Raw genomic sequence first — 17,105 nt, 5'->3', positions numbered from 1 at the left:
AAAAAAAAAAAAAATGTCTCGTTCCTTTTTCTCAACTTCGTCAAAAACTATAGTCCACTTATAGTTAAAGCGTATAGGCGAGCAGCACTCTTTGCAAATTAAGCACACTTCGTTTATTAACGTAGGAAAGACGTAATGATCGATATCGCGTTGCAAAGTGATCAAAGGGAGTCAAAAGAGTAGAATTTCTCACGAGAGAGAGAGAGAGAGAGAGAAGAGAGAAGGTGGAGTATCATTTTACCATCGTATATATAAAACCCATGAACATTTTCGTCCTCCTACATCTTGACGTCATTCATATTATTATTATTATTATTCAAAAAAGCTCGCGAACAAATGTTCACTTTGGTTTTTTTTCCTCTTCTTTCTACAATACATATACATGATAAAAATCGTGTGTGTGTGTGTGTGTGTGTGATCATTGATTTAAAATAATATTTTTATTAAATTTTACAATCGATCGCGTATTCGTTGATTAAAAAACAAAAAAAAAAGCAATTTGTACGATAGTTCGTGAGAAAATTACTGTAAACGATTTGATATTGATCGTTTGTTTTCCTACTAAAATGACATTCAATTATACCCCCTACCCCTCTTCTTTCTCTCTCTCTCTCTTTTTTCTTCTTTCTTAATTTTCTTCAATTTTACTCTCGATTTTTGGTTTGACGTATTAACGAAAGATTTGGAAAAGTGAAGGATTCATCTCGTCGTTAAGTTATGGTGTAACTTCATCGAAGAACACACCGCCGATTTCCAATTAAAAGTGTCGCGAGAGGTGGCTGGGGGTGAAGGGGAGGGGAGGGGTGGTTATGGTGGTAGGTATCCGAAACTCCCTCGAGAAGCGTTCCAGTTTCATAATTAATCGAATTGGAACCATTCCAAAGTATATTTCGAAAGCGTAGTAGGAGAAGAGGGTTCTCGTTAACTGTCGTTGATTTCGATACGCACAACGAAAATTTACGTTCGTATTAACTCCCATTGTATTTTGTTACTTTCAATCGTATAAAAAAAAGGGGAAAACAAAATAAAGAAGAAGAAGAAGAAGAAAAAGTCATTTAAATCGTAAGAATTCTTTCGTTACGAGATAAATCGAATCAACAGTATCGATAAAAAGTCATAGCTTATGTAAATAAAAAGAATGGAATAAAATGATATTTAGAAAAAAACAACACACAAAAATAATAAAAAAAAATGAAAAGACAAAATAAAACTAGGAATGCGGAGAGAGAAAAAGGAAAAAAAAAATAGTCGAGTGTTCCCTAATTCATATTCGATGCAAAAATATTGTTGTCACGTGGAGGATCTGAATATTAGAAAAAAAAACAAAAAAAAAAACAAAATCATACACACTCTTATATCTACATCTCAATTTGTATTTGTCTCTATCTATCTACCTTCCTATCTACCTATCTATCTATCTACCTATCCACTTGTGTATGCATTAACTAGTATGTGTGTGTATAAGAGGAAGTATATATACATTCGATGTGTACTACTTACGCTGACGGCAGCCGTGCTTTTCTACGAGATTAAAGCTCAGTTTTCTATCTCGACTCTTCTTTCACGGTTCGTCGACCCTTTCAAGAAGAAAATTCTCTTGATATCTTTATATATGTTTGTATTTTATATATATATATATATAAATATGAATGTGTGTGTGTGTGTATCTGTATCCCTCTGTATGTGTGTACGTATGTGTTTAATACACATATCAATCTATATTAATTGGATGATTCGACCAAACATCTTTTCAACTTTCCTTCATTTTCTTTTACTTCTTCTTCTTCTTCTTCTTCTTCGTAATCTTCTTTTTTTTTTCGTCATAGAAAAATCTTCTTCTAAAAGTATTTTTATATCCGTATATATATAAATATATATATAAATATGCTTAGCTTTCACGATGATTAGGATTATTATCAAAGTTTTATTCGAGTGTCGTATTTTGTTTATTTTAAATCATTCCTCCGATCGACAACAACCACTACGTCGTTTCGTATTTTTCCCATATTTCCACCTAACTTTGTTTTAATTTATATATTCGAGAGTACTATCGATCAAACATTAATATTAGATAAATAAAATCAAAATCAACGATAGGTTTGATTATAAATCGATCGAACGAATATTTAAACACTCCTCGTCGAAATTATATTTCATACGATTCGAATCGAATTCAATTGTTTTTAACAAAGCTCGCATAAAGTTTTGTTCTTTTTTTTTTTCTTTTTTTATTTATTTTACTATTTGACTTTTTATAGGAATGGGGATAGTTACCATTTTTTATACTATCTTTTTCAATTACATGTAACATGATCGAACACATTGCATTAATATTAATCATTTTTTTTCATGCCGTGCTTTTAATCGTACGTTTTGCTTTTAACACTTATTGTTATTAGCACACTTATTGCTTAAGCATTTTTATGCTATCATGTGTGTGCGTGTGTCATGTGTCCTTTGTAGATATTTATAAACGTTCAGCATTGTGTATGCGCGCGCGCGCGTGTGTTTGTGCGTGTGTGTATTCGAAAGGAAATCGATTTTTCGATGCTTGCAGCTTTGCTCTTTATATTTATTTTTCGTTGGATAAACAAATAATTCGGAAGTATGTTTATGCACGTATGCTTTTTTATTTATATTTTCTTTTTTGTTTTAGTTATTATTGATACGTATGACGTTTGTAATTTTCTTACGCTTGAATTGTTTTAATTAGTGTACTTATAATATATGCATGTTTTACACACACGAACTCTTTTCCACTATCAAAACTTTATCACAGCTTTTCAATGTGCAGAGTAACGTCTTGTTTTATTTAAACACGTATCAATATTATTAAAATATGTAAAGTGGGTCAACATTATTTAGTCACGCAATGTTACAATTGGAAACAAGATAATCCTAAAAAAAAAGAAAATGTTGCGAAAGGGTTAATAATTTGTAATATTATCTGAAAAATACTTTTCATCTATTTTATCCACAGAACTTTGAAAAATATTTTCTAAGCTTCGAATAAAACGATTTTTTTTTTCCTTGTCATTTTTTAATAATCATTGAATATCAAATCTAACAGGACGTTTCTCTTAGTACAACGTTACACGCTAATTTAATACTCACGATCACTTTTAATTAAACAAAACAATTAGCCAAAACGACGTTCAACGTGTCTCATTCCTAAAATAAAAAATCTTTTAACAATATATATATATGCATATGAATGTTAAAATAATTGAATATTAAAGTAAATATTGGTGATAAATATTTTAGTAATTTTACACGTAACGTCGTTTCGTATATACAAAAAAAAGTATTTATAATATATTATAGTAAATATAAAAAGGCAGATATTAGATGGAAAAACAAAACGATTCTCCGGGTTGTCTAGCATCCTTTGTCCTGGCAAGTAAGCAGAGACGGTCAGAAAGTAATCGGACACATGGTCTTACGAAAGTCCTTGGGTTCTGAAACCGGTACAAGTATACTCGGTCTCAAGGTCGTCGGTGGGATACTATTAGAGGATGGTTCTAGGGGTGCAGTTATCGAAAAAGTCAAGAAGGGTAGTACAGCAGATGTTGATGGTCACTTAAGACCCGGTAAGATTTTATTTAATAATAATAATTATAAATAACAATTTATTTTTTTTAAATATTTTATTTAAATATTTTATATAGTAGAATTTAAATATATATATATATAAAAAAAAGAAGTATAATATATCAATGAAATTATTTGCATTTTTACGAGCGGGTATCAGTTCTCGAGTGCACAATTTTTTTTTTGTTTTTTAATTATTAACACTTTAGAGCTGTTATATTTAAAATCATTTGGTATATAAAATTTAATTGAATATTTATTTAAATATTATATAACTTAATATGTTAGAATTTATTAAATTTTGGGGTGGTTTTGTTTGGAAACGAATGAACGGAATACGAATCGATTGAAAATGGGCAAAGGGACAGCAAATTCGGAGATCGGAAATTTTTCCAATTGTTACAGGTGACGAGGTACTCGAATGGAATAACAGATCTCTTCAGGGTAGGAGCTTCAAGGACGTATACGAAATTATCGCGGAATCGAGACAGGAGTCTCAAGTTGAATTGATAGTTTCGCGAAATTTATCGGCTGCTTTGGCACCTAGTACTACGACAATGACGACTTCGACGATTATGGTAGGACAACAACAGCAACAACAAAAACAATTGCAACAACAACAATTACATCAACAAAGATTACCGGTTACGTCGATGTCCGTCCCGTCCAGACGAATTACTTCGCAAACCCAATGGAGAACAAAACAGGACTCCATTTCCAGTCCTCAACAACCACATCATAAAGGTGACTATGAATCTTCAAATATTTTAGAAAATATATATATAATATAATAATATATATATATATATAGTATATAAAATAAGAAAAATAAAAACATATGCAATTTTTTTGTCACGAGTTTATTCAACGTCGAACGATTAATTCAATCAATTGGATTGTTTCTTTTTATTTCTTTTTTTTTTTTTTTTAATTTGAGATTAATTGTTGCATACAAAAGTGACATTGAATAAACTTTGAAAAGAAAATAAAAGGAAATATACTTAAGAGAAAAATTTAATATAATAAAATTAATTTTATCTTTTTCTAATTAGAGAGTAGAACTTTTTAAGAAACTTTTAATCGTCCCTTTATATTTCACGAGTCATTCGAGAACGTTCTTCAATAATATATTTGTTTAATTATTTTTCAAATCATTGTTTTTCTTTTTTTTTAACGTTCTCGAAGACTTAGATGATAATTAAACGTTACACGTTACGCTTATAAAATTTGTCTGCGTAATTAAGAAACTAAGTATGTAGTGGTGTCGTAGTGGTGACACAAATTAAGTAGAAAGTAACGTTGAAATAGTTCGATGTCGAGTTTCCATATATAGATTATTAATATACATTATTATTATTATTATATTATTGTGTAAGTCGAATATTTATACACATACACACGTCTACATACACAAGTATCTTATATACAGATAGAACAAAAATCTTTCTCACATTTGTTACATATATATTTTCTTTGTTTTTTTTTTTTATTTTATATATATATATATATATCTTTAAAAACAATAGATTGTAAGTGTATTTAAGCTTATATTAGACACGGCGCTATATTATCACAGATTATATGATTTTTCGCATTCCAGGTCTTAAGAAATGTATTCTATGGGGTAGGCTTTAAATTTCTTTCTTAAAAAAAAAAAAAAAAAAAAAAATAACAAACAAACGAACCACGACCAACAACCCTAAACCTCTCGCGAATTTGTTTCCCTTTATTTTATTACGTTACTGTAATCTCCTCTTTCTTTTTTTCTATTTTTTTTTTTCTATCACTCCCTTACAATCCTTTCGAATAAGAATTGATCGAATTTGTAAAAAAGAAAAGAAAGAAGAACATTTACAAAAAAATGAATCTGAAAACGTATGATGATTGACAGTTCGATCTCCGCTTTGTGTATTATATTATCGATGTGTTTTATCGTAGAGTGTAGATCGTAGTGCTGATGCACCTCTCTTTCCAATTTTTCTACAATTCCCAAAACCTTTATTCTTCCTCGACCCAAATCACTCTGTTCTCTTTTAAAAATAAACCTTCTCCCCTTGCTGAAGTACTTTACACCCGTCCTTTTAACAAGGACTTAGTTCTTATGGGAGCAACAACATTTTTTAAACTTTATACGTATATATATATATATTTATCTATCCGTATATATATGTGACGATACTTAAATATTAAGTATTTCTATGCAGTAATATTTTGCCGTTCCGTGCTTGTCTATCTCCACTGATTAAATATAAATATATTTTTAATATATATATATATATATAGATATATGTTTATATATATTATATATATATATATATCTATTTACCTATGTATTATGTACATATTACTTATATAATTGTGTTGATAATTATGACAGTGGACTAACAAGAAAAAAGTCCTAAAGTCGACAGGATATTAATTTTTTTTGAAATTTTCTACAATTACAGGTGTCCATCAGAATCATCATATCACTGTACAAACGATAAGATTAAACACTCAACTATTTCCAAGAGAGCAAAGGAAAACAATTTTTCGATGCATTATTATATAACAATTCGTTTTATGTTAGAGATGAGAATGTAAATTTTTTACAATTAAATTTCCTCTCAAAGAAAAGAAATTATAGAAAGTATCTACATGAATGGGTTGAACAGTTTTGTGGCTAATACCGTTGTGGAAAACCACAAAGCTCAAAACTTTTCAACTCATCCATGTATATGTTTTATAAAATTTCTCTTTTTCTAATGAATTAATTCGTACAAAATTTATATTTCCATTTGAAAAGAATTGATATATTAATAAGAATGCATATGACACACTGCTCCCTTCGTTATCTTCGAAAAAGTTAAGTATTTAATCTTATTGCTTGCACAGTGTATGGTTCTGATGGACTCCTACAACTGTGTGGAATTTAAAAAAAGAAAGAAAAAAATCAGTGTCCTGTGTAAACTTCGTCTTTTCCCTTGTAAGTCAATAAATGGTAAACAAAAATAAATCTTATGATTTATTTTATATTAAAATTATTTGTTGACTTATTTCACAGTGATGATTACCGGCACATTATATCATCGATATTAACCCGAGGAATGTATATAATTTTTTTTTTGGGGTTTTTTTTTTTAATAACAATTCTATTTATCACCGTACACCCCCAGCCCCTATTTGTATGTAAATACATCCACTAATAATACATATATGTAATATTATATGTATGTATGTATATATATACACAGGGTGCTTCGTAAAATATGAGTTCTAATTTTACATAAAAAATCATGAAAAAAGTTCATAGAACTATGTTTGACCTATTTGATCTTGTTCCAAAGCTTATAGTCACCTTTATGTTTCGATAATCCCCAGATAGCTTATCTTCACAGATCATCCTCGGTTTGTATTTCTAAATGGTGCTTTGTCTCTTGCGGATATTTCTTGTCCTATTTCATGTCGTACATTAAGTTAATTAAATTTAGTCATTACAGTTTAATCGGTTCTCTTACTAATAGCACTTCATTATTTTCTATTTGTATCGTGTTCAAATTATTACCAATGCGTTATTAGATTTGTATTTTCGTGGATATATTTGAAAATTATTGCATAATTTATACCAATTGGTTAGCATTGAAAAAATTCGAACAAGTATACTCGAATGATATCTGAAATTTTGTGAAAATTATGAAATTTGATGATACAATGACTGCAAGATTGGATAATAAACAGAGGATGGTAATTTTGAGCACCTGTGAAAATTAACTAGATTATTGGAACACAAAACTAGCTATTACATTACTTCGAAACAAGGAAATCAGGACACGCGTTTCTATGAACTTTTTTCATTATTTTTCAATCCCCTGTCCACGTTTGAAAGTTGGTTCCATATATTATGAAATACCCTGTATATATATTATTTATATACATATGTTATATAATAATGAACAATTTTTATTATGAAAGTGACGTTATAATTCATTTTTGCTTTTTTTCTTTTTTTCAAATTAAAAAAATTACACATAATTTTGATGTTTTATTAATAGTTAATGAAAAAATTATGTGTTCTTTCGATTTAAAAAAAAAAAAAGAAAATGAATATACTTGCTTTCGTAATAAACGATCCCTAATGTGTTCGTAGGCTTTGATCTATTTTATCGAAAGAATTCTATCACCATTATCTCATATAACAATTATTATTATTATTATTATTATTAATAATAATAAAAAGTTACTTGCTATACTAACATCAGTTAAGAAGGATTGCAAAGTTTTCTCAGAACGAATTTAAGTCTGACACAAGACATCAAACTACATATTACTGTAATACTTGTACTGACAAGCTGAGAATGCATCTTGGAGATTGCTTAATATTGAACAAGTGTTTTTCCTTGAAATATACAAAATTTCAAATATTTAATACCATGTGTGAAATATCATTTGAAAATAGCTGTAAGAAATTCATGAAATATGCGTAAAATCGAGTTGCTGGTACGTTCGAAAATACAAAGGATTAATAATTAATAATAATAATAATAATAATAATAATAAAACGATAAGAGGTCTATAAAAAGATACCGCGTCTATAAAAATATATCAGACATTTACTTTACAAATGAAAGATAAATAAATAAACATTATAATAATTTTGCATCGTGCGCTCTGAGGGAATGAAACAAAATATAAATAAAACAAAAAAATATGAAAATAAAAAACGCGTTCTCTCTCTCTCTCTCTTGCTGAGCGGAACGATGTTTCATTAATCTCATCAAATTTCCCGTGCAGTGATTCGATGATGAGAACGCGTCGTGGATTAGCTTTATTGAAACGTACGAGAAAGAGAGAGAGAGAGAGAGAGAGAGAGAGAGATAGAATGAGTGAGAGTGAAAGTGAGAGTGAGTGAGTGTGTGTGGGTGAGAGAGAGAGGGAGAGAGAAGTGTTTCGTTTTACGAGCAAAATATAATCTCCTCTCGCGTGGATCATCTCGTTGTTGTTGTCCTATCTTCCGTATTCGCACAGAAGAGTCTTTTAATTAAATTACGAGCGATACGATCGAACATTCTAGGGGTACAAATTATTATCGTTCGCGTGAGTTCCCCCCGTTATATTCTCCCTCATTCTCCCTCTCTCTCTCTCTCTCTCTCTCTCTCTCTCTCTCTCTCTCTCTCTCTCTTTCTTTCCCTATCTCTCTCTCTCTCTTAGAAGGATAAAGAATAGGAGGAGGGATGAAGCAAACCAAGAACGAAAGATATCGAAGTCTCGGTAGAGGAAAAATGGATACCGAGGCGAAATATNTCTCTCTCTCTCTCTCTCTCTCTCTCTCTCTCTCTCTCTCTCTCTCTCTCTCTGTCTTTCTCTTTCTCTCTCTTTCTCACTCTTATTGGCTTTATATACTCTATGCTACCTGGATGGACACTATCGATAATAAATTAACATATCGCTTTGAACCTACATACATACCTAGGTATCGTATTTGTTAACATGAAATATATTATTCATATCGAATCATTGCAATCATTTCTAATTTATCCTTTATGTATCCTTTTATATATATATATATATATATATATTGTAATTTTTAGGCTTAAACATAAAGATATTGTTTGAATATATTGGGTTGTTCAAATAATTCGTGCCAATTCATATTTTTAATGTATAAAGTGATATACGAATATAATAACGAAACAAACTTAATGGGACTTTTTTAATCGTGCGTATAATACAATTGTTCATTATAAAATCGGTTACAATTAATTTTTGTTAAATTGTCTTGAAAAAGTTCTTGCCGATTTTCTTGTTGAATAAAAAGATATATCGGCATGAATTTTTTAACCAACCCAATGACAAAATATTAAGCACCTCCCCCCCCCCTCTCGTACCCAATGCCTTCTGTAACCCTTTCAGTCATGTTTTTTGATATAAAACCTTCTCTCTCTGTTTCTCACCCTATAAATCAATCGTTAAATCATCGTTGTTTGTAAATTTGGTGAATACAAACAATGTGAATTAAAGGCATTGTCGGGACAATACGATATCACTTGCAGAGTTGTACGACGCGAGGCGCGAGAAACCGTCGGTTTTAGTGACGTCACCTGGTTCACCGGACCTAAACGCTCAAGGACGTGTCAGGCATGGACGTAGAGCAACGACAGGAAACGTCAACGTCGGTGGTGATCTTCAAGTGAAGTTAGCCTTCGATCCTGTAGCACTTCAACTATTGGTCACTGTCATTTGCGCATCGGCTCTTAGCCCACGTCCTGATGGTCAACCGAGAAATCCTTACGCCAAGATCTTCCTACTTCCTGATAGAAGGTAAGTCCTATATTCTTTTTTTTCAAGTTATTAATCAATATCAACAAATATCCGATACCCTTTTTTGGGAAACAGTTTGACAAATTTGAAATGAAAGTTCGCAGCGTTGTTTGGTATTCTACGCGAAGTAAATGATAAATAAAAATGAGATGTATAAAAGGAATATATATATATATATGAAATATAATAATCGTTTGTGTCTCGCGAATAATTTTGTTTGATATGATGTTCGTGATAAATTAATATACGTCGTGGGATTATTATTCTCGTGTCAGGATTGTCGTTTTAATAAATGTTACATAAAGAAGAAGAAGAAGAAGAAAATGAAAAAATAAGTAATAATTAGATTAAAAGAAGGAAAAGATAGATTCGCGGTTGAAGGAAGATAATTGGTTGAAAGAATATTTCGTAACATTGTTGAGACAACGTGTCCCCGTGGCCTTCGTACGACAGTTACTGGGTAACTTTACTCCAGGATCGTTCCAGGCTGTCTGCAATTTGATGAAAGTGTCGCATAAAGTTTATCTAACCAACATACGTATATACATATTTTACATAGGATACATATATATATATATATACATACATACATAGGTCATTGGCAAGCATCCCAACGAGAGAGAACATTTCAGTAGGAACGTTGTAGCCTTACGTTGTTGAATTCCAGAGTGAACGATTAGAGAGAAATTAGCTTCTCTCGTTTAAATGTCGACAATTACTGTTAGCAATTACCATCCAATTAAATTTTCTATGAAATCTTACATTAGAATATATGATTAACTTCTAATTGAATTTATAAAGAGTTACACGATAAGCTTTTGTAAGAAATTAAATGGAATTCATATAATTACATATACACACATATCATTTTAAACAATATATTGTATATTCAAGTATTTTTTATTACCTTGATTTAATAATACAAAAAAAAATTGTTAAATTTTGAGAGAGGAATTTAATATGTATCAAAGTTATTTTATAGACGTTGATATATTTCGGATACAAGTATTATAGGAATTTTTGTTAAATAGAAATCAATATTTTTTAGTTTAATAAAATATTAGTAGGAAGAATGTCAATACGATTTCAACGAGTACCCACGGTGTGTATCTTTTTAAAATTGTAATACAACTACGAGTTATGGCATCTACAAATTTTGCACAATATTTTTTTTTTATTATAACTTTGTTTTATTAATCAAATAACTCTTTTGACAGATATTTAATATCTTTAGACAATCATTTTTTAATTTGAAATATTATTCGACCATAGTAATAAAAAAATCTTCGAAACATTGAAAATAATATACTACGTACATAAAAAATTGAATATAAAATTAAGATCTATGAAACATTATCAGCATTTTTCTTCTTTCACGTTATCACATAGCGTAGGTAGGTAGAAAGTAGGTATCTGTGCTCGTGGGCGCCAAAATGTCGAGACTATCGTCTTGTAAGATAAATAATTTGACGAAGAAGCAGTTTTCTCGCCGGTATTTGAGCCAAAAAGTGAGAGAGAAAGGTCTCAGGGAAAAGGGAAAACCCTTTCGTCGAGAAAACTTGGCCGTAGTGCCAACGATTTCTCTCGACGCCTAATGGCCCTGAAGTTTTGCTCGTTTCGTTAACTTTACAAATCCTTCCATTAACTCTATCTCTTTCTTTCACTCTTTTTCCACGTCCAAACGTGTATACATATCTTTTGGATTTTCTCTCCTTTCACCGAAGTTTTCGTACGCACACATACACACACACACACATACATACATACATTGATATATCAGTTAGAGAACACCACCGAGCCAAAAGTCTTGCGAGTGAAGGCTAATTTTTATCAACTTGTGTCTATGTATACGCGTGTGTTGTTGTTTTTTTTTTTGTTTCTTTTTAACTTCTTCTTCTTCCCATTTTTGCAACAACAACTTGGAATAAATTTTCCACGGTTGCAACACGACTCGTAGAGTAATTTAGCGTAGAAGTAAATTTAATATTTCCAAAGATTTATTATATCGTTGCTTTTTTTCTTTTTTTTTTTTTGGATATATATCTATATACGTGTGTGTCGGTGTATGCGTATTATTATCTTTCCCGTATTTATATATATATAAAAAAAAAAAAAATACAATGAAAAGTAGAGAAAAAGAGAAAAATAACACGCGATTATGTTTCAACGAAAGTTTTTTCAACGATGTTCGTTCAACGTTGCGCAAAAGTTACGTCGGTCGATCACGCGATTTGGATTATTTCGTGTGCTAATAAAAAGGTCATGGAACCTACTTTTAACGGAGAAATGTAAAGTAAAGTAAACCAAAGTAATGAGTGGAGAGGAAAAGAGAAGGAAAGAAAGTAGGAAGGAAGGAAATTTCAACGCAGTGCGGATTCGTTTTCTACGACGGTGAACCGATATTATTCACCCAATTTTTCAGTGGGAAAAAGAACATTTTCTTTATCGATATAGCGTTGCTCTTCTATTCCCTTCCGCCTCTCTCTTTTCTTTTTTCTTTTCTTTTCTTTTATAAAAGGAACAAAGGGGTGGAAGTTGGTAGAAGGGGATAAATTTTCAAGTAAACTTCCGGGTTTCTTCGGGAATACGAGGAGAGAAAGTTTAAATGGGGAACTGGTTAAGCAAATTTCTGCGTACAACCCCTCCTCCTCCCCCCCCCACCACCACTCCACCCCACCCGATACCTGTTCTAAGTTATCGCTCGAAAAGGTTTGGAACGTGACGCACATTGGGAAGAAAAGAATAAAATAAAAAGAAAAAAAAAAAGAAAAAAATGGAAGGAAAGAAGAAATTAGTTTCTTATTCTGGTTATTGGAGGAAAGAGAAGCATTGATGGAACACGTCGTATTTGGATGTAAAATACAATTGAAAAAGAATAAATTTTTGTTTCTCATTTTCACTTATACACAGAAAATACGTCGGTTCAAATATAATATAACGTAAACGAAAAACTGGAACCTATATTTTTTTATAATCTCAGTATTATATTTTATCAATCTATTCTACGTTCTCGTATTATTTTTCATTTTCTACACTAGGGAAATTATATCGTAATAGGTGGGAACAGGTTACAAATAAAATGATACAAAATTAAATCGTAACACTTTTGTACCGTATATAATATATCACACATTCTATATTATTATTATTTGCATTTGCGTTTGCATTAGCGAGAAGTCAAAGAGACGAACGAAAACATTGGCGAACACGAACGATCCTAAATGGAATCAGACATTCGTTTACAACGGGATAAGAAGTTCGGAGCTTAGAAAGAGGGCATTGGAGATAACAGTTTGGGATTACGGGAGGTACGACGCGAATGATTTTCTCGGTGAGGTCGTCATAGAATTGGCTGTTGCACCATTGGACGACGAAATAGAATGGCATCCATTGACGATACACGCGGAACATCGGTAAGTACATTATATTTATTACTATTATTACCATATACATATAATACATAATATAAAAATATTCAATAAATCTATCAACGAACGCGATAGACAAAAACTAAACCTATAATGGGATATGTGTACATTACGTATAATATGTGCGCGTATTTCGTGGAAATACTTAGGCGCATATTATTGAATAAATAACAAAAGAAAAAAAGTATATATATATATATATAGAAAAACCAGACGTATGGAAAATATATAAATTAAATAAATCAATAAATAAAAGAAGAGTGTAGAGTTTTATATCGTAATGCGTTATATAAAAACGATCTCGATCGAGTTGGGTAATCGAGCCTAGGAATATCAAGGATATCGATTAAGAACAAAATCGAAAAAGCGAGCGACCGAGACAGGGAGAGAGAGAGAGAGAGAGAGAAAGATAGAAAGAAAGAGAGAGAGAGAAAAGAGAGAGAGAGAGAGAGAGAGAGGAATCGTTAAAACCGGAATACCTGTCCTATATTTGGAGGCTGCCAAGTGTGTGACCTTTTTTGGAAATAATTCGAGAAAAGGAGGAGTACGCGCTTGTTAAAGCGAAGTTTGATATCCTGCAGGCATTATCAGGAGGCCGAGGATATGGTGATAACTCCGGTGGATTGCCATCTTAGCCCGCCGTCGACAACATCGAGATTAAGCGATTCCGACACTTCGGAGTGCGACATCACGGATTGCGACGTCTCCAGGGAACAGAGACGAACGGCTGACGGTGCCAGCATAAGTAGTATCGGCAGTTCCTCCAGGTAAGGCCATTCTTTAGAAACGACAAAGACGACGACGATAACAACACGCCCAGAAAAATATATATATATATATATATATATCGTGGTATTATCTATTTTCTTCTATTTATTTATTTTTATTTTTATTATATATTTTTTCGTTTGTTCGTTTGTTTGTTTGTTCGTTAGTTTGTTTGCGTTTCAATATCTATTATTATTCTCGATTTCGAATTCGGTATGTGTATATATTTTTGTTTTTTTTTTTTTTTGGGGGGGGGCTGGGGGAGGGCTGGATCTTTTTCCACGCAACCAATCATCGTCGGGATTCGCGAATTATCGTATTGAGTAGTATTCTTTTTCTTTTTGTGGATTATACATTTAAAAGGGATAAAATATATCGTTTTTCGCGAATTGTATATGAAACGTTTATTTTTTCTTTTTTTTTTTTTTCTTGTCCGTTTGAACGCGCGATTAATTATTTTTCTTTTCTTATTTTTTTTATTTCTTTTCATTTTTTTATCACGGGAAAAGAAAGATATGAATTTAATCGGATAAAGAATTGTCTATCTCAAAGAAGAAGGGCCAATGATACTCGTATGCGCTAATTAAATAATCGTTGTCGTAAATGTTTCTTACCAAAAAGCGGAACGATTAAATCGTATCTGATAAAATACGATTTTTAATATTTTCCATCTGTGTTGTTGTTTATCGATGTGTTACGTAAACAAAAACAAAAAAAACAAAAACAAAAAAAACAAAAACAAAAAAAACAAAAACAAAAAAAGAAAACTTCGAAGGAAAAAGTATATGCTTACGGCCCGCGAGAACATTGAAAATGAGTCCATTATATTTTGTCCTTTCGAGAAAAAAGAAAAGGGCTAGAAAAAAAAAAAAAAAAAAAAAAAAAAAACTTTCGATCGTTTGCTTGTGTAATCAAATACTTTTGTACGGCGAAAAAAAAGAACAAAATAGAAACAAATGAAAGGAAAATATAAAAAGCAAAATGAACGAAAAAATATATATATAAAAAAAAAAATAAAAAAAAAAAATCCAAGAAAACAAAGTATGTAAATAATTTTAGGGCCAGTCTCTGGCGATTTCGGTCGATTAACTTCGCAATCCGTGATTCGTTCGTCGTACCAAGAAATATTGGAATCGCTCAACCTCGATGATTCTTCTTCTTCTTCTTCTTCTTCTTCTTCTTCTACTTTTATTTCTTCTCCTTCTCCTTCTTCTTTTTCTTCTTCTTCTTCTTTTTTTTCTACCTCTCCTTTTTCTTCTTCTTCTTCTATTTCTACTTCTACTTCTTCTACTTCTTCTACTTCTACTTCTTCTACTTCTTCTTCTTCTTCTTCTTCTCGACGGCAAGATAAGATGGCAATCCAACGGGGTCATCACCATTAGGTCGAAACACGACCGAAATCGCAAGAAACTGGCCACGTAAGCCTCGTATTTGGAATCTCAGCATGGATATGTTGTGTTTTTTTTTTTCTTTTCTTTTCTTTTTCAATAATAATCAAATAAACGACGAATCCCCTTTGTCTCCCACCCCCGACCCCTATCAACACGAATATTCCACTCAACTTCAAAGTTTTTCGAAAGATTGTATTACCATGGATTTAATACAGTAAATGCATATATCCGTATCCCTCAGGTTTAACGATTACTTTTTTCTTAAATAATAATAATAATAATAATAATCATCATCATTCGTTACATTTAATAATCATACAAAACAAAACAAAAAAGTAGTAAAATCAAATTCGACCGATTATTTTCAAATATCGTGTATGTGTGTGTGTTTGTTTGTCATATCAAAATAATAATTTTCAATTTTTATCTAAATATCATTAACGATATCATTAATCATTTTAAATAAGAATAACGAAATGAAACAGTAAAAAAAGAACAAAACAATATCGTACAGTTCAACTATCGCGTGATCCGATCCGAGTTCATAGATCCTCGAGAGTGACGTTTATTCTTCCTTCGTTGCATTTTCGTAAAAAAAAGGAAAAAAAAGTTTTCTCGAGCGAGAGAAGAGAAGGAAGAAGAGAAGAATGAGGAGGAGGAAAAGGAGGAGGAAAGTTAGAAAACGTGAGTCACATTCACGAAAGAACGGGCTCGTTCTATTATTTTGGAGAAACTTCTCGTCAAAGTTAACTACGATTATTGTTACTCACGTCAACAACTTCCGATCTTTATTCGTTCCTATTTACGAGTTAACATAAACTCCAATTTCAATAAAATCCCTTTTCCCAAAAGAAAAAAAAGGTCTATAACTTCGATAATCTAATTACTATCAATCGATAAGAGAGAGAAACTTTCTTAACAAAACCAAACGAGTGTTCTTTCTGATCGATTGATTTTTCTCTCATCTATAATATAATTTATAGATTAGAATATTATATATATATATGTTACCATGAAAGACCAAAATTGGTGAATATCAAGATTCACATGGTCGTTTGTCAACACATACCAAATACGTCGGTGAAAGATCGAATATTTGGCTTCATTATATGTTATAGGTATACATATATATATATATATATATATTTTTTTCTTTTCCTTTTTTTTTTTTCTTGAAAGAGGGTCGAAGCTCTGGCGACTCTGCGGAAAAGCTAGTCGAACATCCATCTTTGTCTTGGGTACGTCGACGTCATTTCGACGTAAAGCCGTCGAGTCGAGTGTACGTCGAGGGTAGCTTGAGAAATAGAGAAATAGAAATAGAAAGAGAAAGAGAAAGATAGATAGATAGATAGATAGATAAATGGATAGATAGAAAGATAGATAGATAGATAGATATCTAGGAACAATGCTGGAGGTAGAAGGAAAGGGGTGGTGGAAGAAGGAGTTGTAGGAGACTAGCTTGTACGTGCTTGTGTGGTTCTATGTAAGAGTGAGTCAGAGAGTGAGACAGAGAGAGCGAAAGAGAGAGAGAGAAAGAGAGAGAGAGAGCGAAAGAGAGAGGGAGAAAGAAAATAGTAGGAGTAAGAGAGAGATAGTGAGCCAAGTTATAAAACTGGGCAACAAGCCAATT

At 31.4% G+C, this 17,105-nt stretch overlaps 1 protein-coding gene across 11 annotated transcripts in view; it reads left to right on the top strand.

Moving 5' to 3' along the window:
- Positions 1–17,105, top strand: part of LOC106786798 (regulating synaptic membrane exocytosis protein 2) — a 95,844-nt gene that overhangs the window by 42,388 nt on the left and 36,351 nt on the right. For 9 of the 11 annotated variants that reach the window (XR_001381695.1, XM_014748565.1, XM_014748563.1 and 6 more), the window contains exons 8-13: positions 3,383–3,590; positions 3,997–4,335; positions 5,168–5,215; positions 9,621–9,888; positions 13,059–13,301; positions 13,898–14,083. Coding sequence is in view for 10 of the 11 variants with exons in the window: in XM_014748565.1 (XP_014604051.1) it covers positions 3,383–3,590; positions 3,997–4,335; positions 5,168–5,215; positions 9,621–9,888; positions 13,059–13,301; positions 13,898–14,083 (1,292 nt within the window). In the remaining variant the exon portion in view is untranslated. The remainder of the gene's footprint in view (positions 1–3,382; positions 3,591–3,996; positions 4,336–5,167; positions 5,216–9,620; positions 9,889–13,058; positions 13,302–13,897; positions 14,084–17,105) is intronic. The other 2 variants (XM_014748570.1, XM_014748572.1) reach the window with 2 other exon arrangements.

The sequence above is a fragment of the Polistes canadensis genome, unplaced genomic scaffold (assembly GCF_001313835.1).
Source record: "Polistes canadensis isolate GaletaPanama2010 unplaced genomic scaffold, ASM131383v1 scaffold_82, whole genome shotgun sequence".
NCBI lineage: Eukaryota > Metazoa > Arthropoda > Insecta > Hymenoptera > Vespidae > Polistes > Polistes canadensis.
This window is presented reverse-complemented; position numbering and strand designations above follow the sequence as displayed.